General features: G+C 54.8%; 1 protein-coding gene across 2 annotated transcripts in view; it reads right to left on the bottom strand.

Annotated features, from left to right (window-relative positions):
- LOC122903103 (splicing factor SWAP) overlaps positions 1-13,373 on the bottom strand; it is a 69,133-nt gene that overhangs the window by 19,601 nt on the left and 36,159 nt on the right. For both annotated transcript variants that reach the window (XM_044243558.1, XM_044243559.1), the window contains 2 exons: positions 9,281-9,511; positions 8,065-8,255 (listed from right to left, as the gene is read on the bottom strand). In XM_044243558.1, the coding sequence (XP_044099493.1) occupies positions 8,065-8,255; positions 9,281-9,511 (422 nt within the window). The remainder of the gene's footprint in view (positions 1-8,064; positions 8,256-9,280; positions 9,512-13,373) is intronic.

The raw sequence follows: 13,373 nt of genomic DNA, 5'->3' as shown, positions 1-13,373 counted from the left end.
GCGACCTTCCACTGACTGAGAGATTCTCAGACCTCCAGCATCGGGCTTTTATGAATCTCTAAACCAATCTGAAAGTAATTTTTGAAGGAAGACCTGAACTAAGAGGTTCCTCTTTGATTTTAAGAACTCTGTCAAAAGAAAAAAATCTTCCTTCTTTCCTTCCTGTGCCTGAGTTGATGGATGTTAAGTAAACCCTCGTGGCCATCATGTCACACACACCTAGGTGATCACGCTGCGGACCTCACATGCACGGTGCGTGCACCAGTCATGCCTCAGGACCAGCAGGAAAACACGGTTCTCACGGCAGTCATCACCCAGGTAGCCCCGTGGGCACAAGCCGGTTGGCACGTGCTGATCCAGCGTGGTCCTGCACTCAACACACTGTTCACCATAAACCCCTGCACCCATGCGGAACACACGGAGGTGACGCACCCCGAGGCCCCATGGCGGGAAGGTCCACAGGTGGATGAAGACAAGGGAGCCCGTCAGCTGCAACCGTCATCCAGGGCAATGTCAGTTCTAGCAATTCCTTCTGAAGAGTCAAGTGTACACGCTGCACGCCCAAGGTCCCATGCCACACCACTCTGGAACAACCACGACCTGCAAACCATGCAAACGACCCTCGAGGGCACTGGTCCCATGTGGTGCAGCTGGACAGTGAAACAGTGCTCAGCCTTTAAAAATAAGGTGGTAATCCTACGTCCACTAATGGTCTGCATCATAGTGTAAAATATCCAAGTTCATAGACATAAAACAGAACAAACCCCAAACCGACCCAAACCCGAACCTGAACCCCAGCTCACGTGCTGCCTGCCCCTGTCCCCGAGAAAGATCCTTGATGTGCTCTAACTGAACACCACACAGACTGGGGGGACACCCCGTGACTCTGTATTAGAACATCGGGGGCATCCGAGGACCCAGCTGGGATGCTCCGGGGACAGCGCGAGGCGGGTGCTGAGCCTGAGGGATGGGAGCGTCTGCGGGGTAGGGCCCACGGAATCCCACAACTGCTCCTGTCCTCTCCTTGGGTCCTTGTGGTCCACGTGGACAAGGCCCACTGGATAAGGGGACAGCGCTTCCAACTAAAGCCACACACCCGCCTCGGCCTCGTCCCCACCTGCTGCCGGGGCCTGAGCTGTCGCTTCTGAAGCGGAGCCGCCCTGCACACTCGGGAGGCAGAGACACCCAGACTGGCCCACAGCCCAGTCGACATGCCAGGGCAGGAGAAGGGCAGGCTCGGTCACAGTCTCATACAGGCTGTGCCCCCCACCCCGCCCCTACCTATGAGCAGGTGCTGGCACCAAGCTCAGAGACACGCCACCTGGAGGTTTTCAGGCCATGCCCGTTCCACACTGACAGGACAGCAGGGGCGGGGGGACGTGTTTCTGGTGCTCTAGGCACAGGCCCGAGGCTCTGGCTGTGCAAACACAAGGGTAGGGTACCCGAAGGCCACTTAGGGTTGTCCCATCACTTGCTAAGGGACAGGTGTGCATCACTGGCCTCTCAGCTACCCTGGAGGGATTCCTGCTACACCGTGAGACAGGCCAGGGAAATTCAAGGGACACCAAGGGAAGTTTCTTTTTTTTTTTTTTATTTATTTTTTATTTTTATTTTTTTATTTTTTTAAAGATTTTATTTATTTATTTGACAGAGAGAGATTACAAGTAGGCAGAGAGGCAGGCAGAGAGAGAGAGGAGGAAGCAGGCTCCCTGCTGAGCAGAGAGCCGGATGTGGGACTCGATCCCAGGACCCTGAGATCATGACCTGAGCCGAAGGCAGCGGCTTAACCCACTGAGCCACCCAGGCGCCCCCAAGGGAAGTTTCTTGAGGACGCACAATAACGACTTGGGCCATAAAACTCTTTCAGAAAGTGTAACCAAAATGTTTGGACAAGTGCAGTAGACACCTGCTCCCCTACATGAGCAAATCCTGCCTGTGTGGGCAATGGCCCTTCTTGCCCCCTCAATCCATGAATTCCAGAGGACACACACACTACCTGAGCAGGGGACAGACCAGTACATTCCAACTCCCTGGTCACTATGCCATGCGGAGGGAGAAGCACAGGAGCCCAGTCAAGCTGTCCAGGATTCAGGTCTGAGTGGGCGATGAGGTGAGTCAGGGCTGAGAACGCAGCTGGCCAGGGGACGCTGTGCCTGGAGGTGAATCCTTGATCTCCGAGGGGGCTGTACCATGCTCCCACCTCAGAACACGAGCGCCGCTCTCTACTGGTTTTGTTGAGCCATGTGGGGGCAGTGGGGTCGGTTCCTGATCCTGTGCCATCAGAGCCTGACTGCGCAGCAAGCTGGATTTTCAAACCACTAGAAGATAGACTCAACAGCCGGCCAGCCGTATCCTCTGTGCTCGGCCGCAACAATGGAAGCCGTGGCCTGTGCACGGCAGTCAGCTATTGGCCACGTGCGGCCAGTGTGGCTAGGGACCTGGATTCTGAATTTTACTTAATTTTTTTTAAAATTTTACTTTTTTTTAAGATTTTATTTATTTATTTGACAGAGAGATCACAAGTAAGCAGAGAGGCAGGCAGAGAGAGAAAGGAGGAAACAGGCTCTCCGCAGAGCACAGAGCCCGATGCAGGGCTCGATCCTAGGACCCTGGGAACATGATCTGAGCCAAAGGCAGAGGCTTAACCCACTGAGCCACCCAAGTGCCCCAGAATTTGACTTAATTTTTAAAAAAGGTTTTATCCACTTATTTGAAAGAGACCAAGAGAAAGAGAGCCAGAGAAGAGTGCGAGTGGCGGGGACAGCAGGGGCAGAGGGAGCACCAGCCCCTCTGGAGCGGGGAGTCTGGCACGGGGCCCAGATAGTGACCTGAGCCAAAGGTAGGTGCTTCAGTGACTGGGCCACCCAGGCACCCCCATTTAATCTTTATCAAGTTAAATTTCAATGACTCCAGGCGGCTAGCGGTTACCATGTAGGACAGTGCACACCTTGAAAACACCCCTGCACACAAATGCTGTTTCTGCCTTAACCAGAGTCTCCACCACCTCGCCTGCTCGAATGGCACGTACCAGCAGCCTGGAAGACAGACTCCCGCAGCTCCCCACGCCCCACTCTGGGTTCTGACGGCGCCCTCTGCCGCCACAATCAAGGACAGGCCGATGGGAAGGCAGCGAACGAGCAGAGTTGCCTTCCTGGGCTGGAAGGTCACTATTCCAGCAACAACGGGCGAAGCACAAACTGGAAGGGGGGAGGGGAGCGCAGGGGCAGGTCTGAGTGGCACTGGGAGCATTCAAGGAGGGACTCTGGGAAACCTTAGTGCCCCCAGTTTAGGACACTGGGAAATGACACTAGCCCGTCCTCTGATCACAAAGAAGAACTTGCCAACACGCTGGCACGAACCCAACAACTATCACGTCCCGCCGCGGGGAAACGAACTGCCCAGAAGCAGACGAGCAGGTACTTGGAGACATGACCTCCCCTGGGAAGGGAGGCCACGTCAGCTGTCAGAGTGGGGGATCCCCACACAGGTCGCAAGGTGCGACGGTGATTCTGATGCTGCAGACTGAAACACGTCCTCTGCAGCTGCCCGTCTCGGGGTGCCTGGCGGCTGTCGGTGAAGCCCCTGCCTTCGGCTCAGGTCATGATCCCGGGGTCCTGGCATCAAGCCCCGCTTCAGGCCCCCTGCTCAGGGGGAGTCTACTCCTCGCTCTGCCTGCTGCTCCCCCAGCTCGTGCGTGCGCTCTCTGCCAGATAAATAAAATCTTAAAAAAAAAAAATAAGTAAACCATGTTTGAATCTCCATTTCCTTCCCGCCAGTCACATGTCCCGCGCAGCCCCCTCCCACGCAATCCAACAGCCGGAGCTGAGCGCCCACACTGTTCTCTGAGTGTTCTGCTGCGTGGGCGCTGGTCACCCGGTCACTCACTGGCCCGCACAAGGCTCCCACCGGCCCTCCCGCCGACACAGCAGCCAGCGCACACTCTTCCCGTGGAAGCGCTCTCCCTGGTCCGCGTCCCTCTGATTCTGGCAGACAGCGGCCGAGCAGGCCACCCTGCCCGCACCTGCTCCTGCAGACCCCGGGGCGGTGCTGATCGCTGCTGCCTCAGACAGCGGTACCCACCTCCCGCCCGTGTGCATCCCTGGCCCCAGACGACCCTCCCTACGTGGTCACCTCTCACAGGACCAAGGCTCCTCAAGCCCGGCCAAGACACCATCTCCACCTCCCGGAGGCCCAGGCACATCCACACACTCATCTGCTTGGCTGCCCTCCAGGACCACCCTGGGGGACAGATGCGACTGTGCCGTCACCGGGTAAGAAACAGGCTCCCCATTCATCTTCCGAGGTGCGCTGGCGCCTTGAATACAACAGAGGCTCAACCAACAGAGGCTGGTTTTTATTCTCGCGTCCCTGCAGTCGCTTGCCAGCCCCACAAACTCGGCAGGACCATTACCTTGAACAAACTGCTAGCATCTGAAGGTGTCCTGAAACGGGCTGTTACTGCACAAATGATCACGTGACAATGCAAAGGGGCTCAGATTTAGGATCTGGTTTCTCTTCATTCTGAACCAAGCGCACACCCCAAAATGAGCCACGTACGTGAATTGCCAAGGACTCACGTATGTGCTTTTCTGTGCCTTACAGACTGCTCCACAACATACTGCCCCATCTGTCCGCGCGATAATCCTGCTCTATAACGTGAGATTGTACCCGGTCACAGAAGACCCCCCCCTTCTGACGCGCAGGTCAGCGGGGGGATGGAGCGAGCGTGTACTCCAGGAGGCCTCTACAGTGAGTGGGAAGGTGAGGGACCTGGCGACATGCACCGTGTCTAGCTATACGCTCCTGAAACTAAATTCCAAGGCAGCCAGGCCATGGCGCACAAAGAGGAAAACCATCAGGGAAACTGATGAAAAGCCATCCCCAGCGAGAGGTTGGCAGCCAGGAGAACACGTGGACAGGCTATGGAGGCGGCCCTCGGGCGGCAGGGGCCAGGACACCAGGAGCCCCTAGGAAGTCACTCGTGTCAGGACAGCTAACGTATATGAGCTAACGGAACAGATGCCATCTTTCCACCGGTCAAGACTGACAGCCACCAGAGCCCGCGGACAGCCAGCACCCACTCGGGTATTTTCACAGCCGCCGGAGAGAGACAAAACCCGCCACAATTGTCTCAGGGGCCTGAGATTTAGGAGCCATTTCCAAGGTCAGGGGCCCATGCTATGGCTCCACTCACTGGAGTGAGTGCGCGGGACACGGGAGCACGGTCACAGTGCTAAGACCGGGCCAGCTGCACATCCGCCCAAGGCTGGGGCAGCTTATGGGCTGGCAGCAGGCGCTCACCCGATAAACACGCACAGGCACAAGCCCGACGGACACAGGGAAGAGCTCTGCAGGGTGAAAAGCCCGGCACGCACCGTAACGCACAGGCTGCGGTTCTAGGACTGAGACATTTATTTATTTAAATTTTAAACAATCGTTATTAATTAATTAATTAATTTAAAAAAAGATTTTATTTACTTATTTGACAGAGAGAGAGCACAAGTAGGCAAAGAGGCAGGCAGAGAGAGAGAGAGGAGGAAGCAGGCTCCCTGCTGAGCAGAGAGCCCCATGCGGGACTCGATCCCAGGACCCTGAGATCATGACCTGAGCCGAAGGCAGCGGCTTAACCCACTGAGCCACCCAGGCACCCTCGTTATTAATTTATTTAACAGACAGAAAGAGAAATACAGCGAGGGAGGGAACAGAAGCATGGGAGGTGGCAGAGAGAGCAGCAGACTTCCCACTAGGCAGGGAGCCTGATGTGAGGCTTGATCCTAGGACCCTGGGATCATGACCTGAGCCGAAGGCAGATGCTTAACGACTGAGCCACCAGGGCCCTCCAGACTGTGACATTTAAATCTACATGTAGAAACAGATCGTTCTCCCTTGAGAATACATGGATGGGAGAATACATAAGCACTAAAACACAGCATTCACATAAAATGGGTTATGATTCAGCTTAAAAACCGCCATCATGACAGGTGACCCAAGCTGGTCCTGGAAGCACCAATACCCCACCTCCACGAGGCCCCGAGGGCAGCCAGGCTGACAGAGACGGATGGCATGGGTGCCAGTGGCCCCCAGCCAGCGGTGCACGGGGCAGTCTCCTTTGGGACTGTACCAGGGTCCTGACCGTGGAGGGTGGGGATGGCGGCACGTGACAGAAGTGTACTCAGTGCCGCAGAATGGCGTGCTCGGAAAGGATTAAGGTGACCAGTTGTAGGTATGGTAATTTTTTTTTTTTAATCTTATTTATTTATTTGACAGACAGAGATCACAAGTAGGCAGAGAGGCAGGCAGAGAGAGAGAGGAGGAAGCAGGCTCCCTGCTGAGCAGAGAGCCCCATGCGGGACTCGATCCCAGGACCCTGAGATCATGACCTGAGCCGAAGGCAGTGGCTTAACCCACTGAGCCACCCAGGCGCCCTGTAGGTATGGTAATTTTACACAATAAAAACTACAGTGAATAAGAACTTAGTACTTCCTCACGAATTATGAAACAGGAACACATGGGAAGGGAAGCGTGTGTTCCCCTCAGTGCCTTGCCCTTGCACGTGAACGGTCTGTGTCACGTGCACGTGGTGCTATGGTGGAAGTCGAAGCAGATGAGCTGCCGTAAAGCCCTGCGGGGTCTCGAGCCAAACCCTCCGAGGACATCCCCAGCTGCCCTGCGCACGGCGGCTCACACAGACCTGGGGGCTGCACGCCAGAGGTCCATACCCGGGCCGGTAGGGGACCGTTGTGCCAGCAGCAGCGAGTGACGTGTGCACATCGCAGCCCACGAAGGCAGGCTGACCCGTCTCCAGAAGCTGCTTCCGGCTACACTTTCACGTTGAATCTCACTTATGACAACTGCCAACATAATTATTTTTGTTTCAAAGCAATTAAAGACGTTTACTACCATCTGCTACTACTGTTACATTTTTGTTGAAATAGCGTAGGAGCTACAATCTCTCCCACTAGGTCTGCAAGGGGAATGACCCAGTGATTTAAACAAGAACCATCAACACTCATTTCCACGTATAATGATTCAGAACACATGCTCGAAAACAAGAAAGGTGGGACTCGCCGTGCATGGATAAACAGGAAAAAACCCCGAGTTGAAGCTTATCTTGCATTTATAGGGAGGAATTCTGCTGCCGGGAGGAGGCCACAAGGCAGACTGGGGAACACGGCACACTGACGCGGAGCAATTCTGGCTGTGACCAAGTTTTCACTCAAGCACAGTGCTGTCAGGAAGCACAGCTGTGACCACCTGACAAAATCGGCTCCAACAGCCCCACATGCAGATGTCCACAAACTACGCCATCTACTCCGCACTCACACGGCAGTGGACCACAGGACGTGCGCACAGCCCGCTCTGAGCCCCCCGCCGGGCGAGTTCCAGCTCCCCGGCCCCCGCGAGCTGCAATCGTCCCAGCGGAGGCATGTCGGCCTCTGTCTCTCCCTGACCGAGCCCCACACTGACTCCTGACGGAGGCAGCGGGCTTGGCCAGCAGCAGGAGGCAGGAGCCGGGAACTCACCGTAAGGTTTTCCTCGGAAAACAAATATACCCAGCGGTTACCTGCGGCCAAAATCCATCTGGAGTCATGGCCCTAGATTCTCAGAGACGTTTGGGTGATCAAGAGCACAGGGCACCTTCTCTGTCACCGGGAAAGGCCTCTCCAAGACAGGCTGGGGACCATGGGAAGCGCTGGCCCGAGCCCGGGGTGGGGTGGGGTGGGGTGGAGGAAGCGTGGAGGGCCGGTCATGGCCGTGACCACATCTGAGTTTGCTTTCGAATTCAAGTGCTGATGTTGACATGAACCCAAGCAGTCACTGTTCCAGCCAAGTGTGTCCCCAGGTGGACGCACGTCCCTCTCAGGGAAGCCCCCGGCGGCCTCATGTGCTCGAGAGAGCAAAAGTTCCCAGCTGGGGAGAGAGGCCCAAGTCTCTGTGACCGCACCTGGCACCTGCCGTGGGGGTTCTGGTGGGAGCTTCGGCCACAAGCTCCGGGCCCCCCGGGGCGGGAGGCCAAACACTCACCCACTTCTGCCCGAAATGCTGATGTGAACTTCAACTCACCTCCACACTGAAAGGATTTTCCTCAACTTTTCCGACTTCTGCTTCTGGCAGAGGATTTTTTAAGGTCTGTAAAAATAAAGCTGCTTTCCTTTTACGTTCTGCTTGAAGCTGCTTCTCCTTCGACTCCTTAGATGCCTGGGCCAGCTTCTCTCTGGCCGCGGCCGCGAGCCGGTCCTCCAGCTTTTGCTTTGCTTAAGGAATAAACACAGAAGAAAGCAAATGTTTACAACATGTGATCTTTTACAAACATCTCGCTATTTTGATTTTCACAGGCAGTGAAAGGGTCATGAAATACAATGCAGTTTTCTAAAAGATTAACATAACCCAAATTTCTAGACAGATGAATCAGGCAAATTGAATTTTGAGAAACTTAGTTCAAAACGCTTATTATTAGTATTTCTAACGTTTCACCTTCAGAATCAAAGCCACAAAGTTGATGGGACTGCACAGCAGGGACAGTGGGGATCAGGGAAACCTCAGAATGCCACTCACCCCGGCCAGGGATGCCGCGTTACAAGGTTTACTCCCAACACACGGCTCGGTTTATGGCAGTTGGTGCGAAATCAGATGCACACGCACAGAGCCGAGCCTGCCGAGGGACGGGGACTTGGACCAGGCCAGGTCTGAGTGAGGCATCCTCCTACGAATGTGGCTTCACCTGTGCGCGCAGCGTACACCCGGAGAGCAGAGCACACCCGGAGAGCAGAGCCAGAAGCTGACGCCGGCATTAACTATGTGAGTGCAGAGCACGGTGTGTTCTGGGGGCGGGTGGGAGGCAGGGGGGCACCCGCACCAACGCCACTGGTGGTGCTGGAGCAGCTGGTGGCCTGGCTGGGGCCCGCGTCACCTTGAAGGGTCGGATGGGCTCACGGCAGGGCATCTCCTTGTCTGGTACAGGGTCTGAGCAGGGAGCACAGGCCGAGAGTTCAGCCCAGGGCTGTGGTCAGAGCGCACAGGCCCCCTGCCCCCACGAAAGCACTCTGGGCAGACTCTGGAAACACGCTGCCGGAGCGCTGTGTCTGCCGCTTAGTGAAGAGCAGTGCTCACTGCTCTAACCAAGAACTTTCCTTGTGTACAACACCCCCACTGGACCCCCGTGGTTCTGGGGTCTGAAGGCTGGAGGTCCCAGCTGGCAGTCTCTGTCCTGCGGGCTGAGCGGGTTAAGCTTGTGTTTACGTACTTTTTCCTTCAAGAAGTTGAAAACATATGGACAAACCTTGCTTCGCTTCTAGCTCCTCCTGGGTCAGCTGTGGCCGCTTTTCCTCAACCACTACACAGGGCGGGGTAACTGCTGGGTTAGTGTTCGTAGCACTACTAGAACTTTCTTGGCCTTCTTTGCCTTCTTCATCATCATCACTGTCATCATCTAGCTTAACACGATTTTTTTCCAAGGGAAGTAGATCATTTTCTTTGGCCTTGATTGCAAAGCTTATCGGAGCAAATGAAGCTATTGAGAAAAGTGAAAACGGTGATAGACTTTTAGGTATCTGGAAGCATAGAGCAGAAACCCGCAGGGGCCCCACTATCCACAAGCGCATCGGCCAGCGGGGTAGCGTCCCGAGTGGAGCCACTTCTTACATGGAGGGAGGTTCTAGGGCTGCGGGCAGCGCCTGCATGGTCAGAGACGGCCGCTGGAATGGACGGCCGCTGGAATGCACGCTGCATGCGGGGGGACTGGGCTGGCCCATGGGGTGCTCGGACGCAGGCACCAAGGGTGAGTCAGAATCACCGCATCTATAAAGGGTCAGTTGCTCTCAGGGTTTTCCTTCCTTTCCCAGACTCAGCATATGGCTGACTCTGTACAGGACAAACAGGCACAGGATGCGACTCAACTACGGAAAGGTACTTCTAAAAAACCCCACTTTATAACGTAGCCTCTTGTTACAAAGCAAAAGTTACTGGGCCCGGTGCCTCATTCAGCAAACACTTTAACACGCCCCTGCTTCGTGTAAGACATGATGTCTGACTACTCTACGGCCGCCACAAAATGTCAGGTGGTGCCATGTTCTCCCCAAGAATATCTACAAATTTTACTAAGAGAAATACAAAGGCCCAAAAGGAAATAATCTTCCCTGTCCCCATCCACGAAGCACTCCCTCGCGGTCCCTGGCCCCTTCGGACACTAGGGTGAAGGGGATTTTAAACGACTCCTGCCTGACTGTACTGCGTTACTTCACTCTTAAAAACCATGAATCAGGGGCGCCTGGGTGGCTCAGTGGGTTAAAGCCTCTGCCTTCAGCTCAGGTCATGATCCCAGGGTCCTGGGATCGAGCCCTGCATTGGGCTCTCTGCTCAGCAGGGAGCCTGCTTCCTCCTCTCTCTCTGCCTGCCTCTCTGCCTGCTTGTGATCTCTGCCTGTCAAATAAATAAATAAATCTTTAAAAACAAACAAACAAAAAAACACCCCATGAATCATTACCTAATGAAAGACATTCAAGTAAACCACAGCAAAGGGAAATTAAAAAAAAAAAAAAAAAGATTTTATTTAGTCATTCGACAGAGATCATAAGTAGGCAGACAGGCAGGCAGGCAGGTGGAGAGAGAGCGGAAAGCAGGCTCCCTGCTGAGCAGAGAGCCCGATGTGGGACTCGATCCCAGGACCCTGAGATCGTGATCTTTGCTGAAGGCAGAGGCTTAACCCACTGAGCCATCCAGGTGCCCCTGCAAAGGCAAACTTTAAAATGCAGCACACACCGCTGACTCAGAGAATGCAGGAAGCAGATCCGGGAAGGTATGCTCACCTTCCGGATGCACCTGAAACTTTCCATTGTGAATCCTGGCAGGCTCCGGAAGGGCTGTGTCTGTGGGTCAGCAGGGAGGGGGCCCAGCTGGCCCCCGAGGGCCCCACCATCCGCACTCTGCGGCTCTATACTGCGGAAGCTTTGCAGCACATAAGCACCCTAGGTCTGCCACATAACCACATTTTGTCCACAACTGCCTCGGGCTAGAGCACAGTCACATGCCACGTGCTGCGAAAGGCACAGCTGGTGAGTCCCCCGGAAAATCCGCAGCGCACTGCCTGTCCCCATGCACAACACACCCTGCACAGGGGCCACGAAGACGAAGGTTCATTAGGGGAGCCCACATTAACCACAGGACTGTTACACAATCCCCTCTTCCACAGACACGCTAAATCATCTACGGGTGACAGGCTACGATGTCGGGGACTCGGGAAGGCAGCGGGGAGACTGCGGTGCTGCGCTCATCATGGCACGCTGCATCTATACACCCTGACATTTTCTGTGAGAAAACAAGTTTAATATTACTCTTTACCACCTATAGTAATATGATCTCCTTAACAACATACGGCCAAGAGACCTTAAAAGGCAAAATAGTCACTTAAATGTCAATCAAAATTGCTCATGGACTTGGGGCTACAGCAGCACATCCCAAGATAACTTTAACAATTCTCAAAACATCTCTTCCCCAGACTGAATAAACCAGCCCTCAACAAATGCCGTATTTTAAAATACCCGCTTCTGGAACACTTCCTATGCTAACGTGTACGGACCCCGGCACGTATGCGTGTGAAATGCAAGGCCAGAGCCCGTTACTGACGCAGATGCTGAAGCAAGTCAGCAAAGGCATGGGGCAAGGGGCCAACCCCGGGCCTCACCTAACGAATGTGCAGCCCCGTCCGGGATACTGCTGGGCTTCCTGCTTATAGGCAGGGAACCGAGACTACAAAGGCCAAGTAACTTTCCCAGGGAGCTGAGCCAGGGAGCAGGGGACCGGAAACCCTTCCTTCACGTAGGGAACCTAGCCCGGCTCCCTCTGCTGCAAGGATGCAGCAGCTCTGGCCCTGCCTCCACTGGCACAGCCTCCCTTCCCCCACCTCCGCGTGGCTGCTGCTTCCTCCTCCAGCCTCAGCTCACAGACGCCCGCCTGGCCTCTCTCTTCCACAACTCTTCAGGTTTCGCACCGTGTATCCACAGCCTGCTCACCCTGGGCTGCAGGCCGTGGGGCCAAGGTGGCTCGGAGCCGGGCCGGGGAGCTCGGTCAGTGCGTGTGCGGCACACACAGTCCCCAGGCCTTCATCCTGCACAGGTGCGCCCCCGCAGGTGAGGGACCAAGCCTCGTTACCAATGTCAGCCTTCGAATGGACTGCGTTCTCTACGGAAATCTGACACCACAGATGGACAAAACAAAAGATCAGCCGTGGCACAGACACGCAGGCATGCCTGGGGCCACACTTGAGCGTTGCAGCCCGCTCCACTCGGGGAACCACACTGTGCCATGTTCCCGTGGCAGCAGAGATCATTTTTAAAAACCGGAGTTTCATTTCTTGGTCTGGACGTTCCAATGTATTTCACAGTTTCCCACGACTACGTCCGAGGGTTTTTCTAAGAGCCCACGAGCCCCGCAAGGAGCACTCGGTTGGGGCGCCGGCCGAGCCGCAGGTGTCAGGCCTGAGCACGGGGCCGTTCTAGGAGCTGCGCCCATGTGCGCTTGCAAAGACGGCGCGGGCTCCTGCTGCCCTGAGCCTCTCCCTCGAGGAGCATTATGCATAACTTGACTGATTTGAGAGGCAAAACGCAGCATCTTGTTAATGCAGATACCCTTTAAAAATTTAAAAATGTATCTCCTGACCATCGTTTTCTCTTCTTTGGTGAGCGATCTGCCAAGTCCTCGGTCTACTTCTTTGCCACGCTGTCTTTCCTCACTGGTCACTGAGCTCTTCCCAGTGTGTACAATGCCCCTTCTCCGGCCATGTGAACCGTCACCAATATTTTGACATTTGTCATTTAATTTCTTTCAGGTCCTGCCCTCATCAGACCTCCTTACCTTCCTTAGGATTTATGGCTTCAATTTCTAGAAAGTCTATTCTAACTCTTAGATTATGAAAAAGAAACTGCCTTTATTTTCTTCTATCTTCGTGTTTCTATTTTTAAAAGTATTTTATATTAAAGAGAGACAGTGTGTGCAGGAGCAGTGGGAGGAACAGAGGCAGAGAGACAAGCAGACTGTGTCCGCAGCACAGCCCCTGACCCGTGAGATCATGACCTGAGCCAAAACCAAGTTGGCAACTGCGCCAACCAGGCGCCCCTTTGTGATTTTTTTTTTTACATTTAAATACATAATCTGTATTTACTTGTTTTCTGTAACGGGGGACCGGACTTCTAGCCATCAGTCAGTCGCACTGGAGCGCACCAGCCACACCCCAGGACATACCTGTGCCGACCAGGGATCAGCTGCCGTGGCCAGGCTTGTGGGCTCCCACCCAGGGCAGCGCCCATGGACTGCTCCCAGGCCCCATCTGGCCCCAGGCTGCCCTGCATTCCCACTCCTTGGGAGGCCAGGCTCCTCTT

The sequence above is a fragment of the Neovison vison genome, chromosome 3, assembly GCF_020171115.1.
Source record: "Neovison vison isolate M4711 chromosome 3, ASM_NN_V1, whole genome shotgun sequence".
In the NCBI taxonomy this organism is placed as follows: Eukaryota; Metazoa; Chordata; class Mammalia; order Carnivora; family Mustelidae; genus Neogale; species Neogale vison.
The sequence above is the reverse complement of the archived record's forward strand: the minus strand, read 5'-3'. Positions and strand labels throughout refer to the sequence as shown.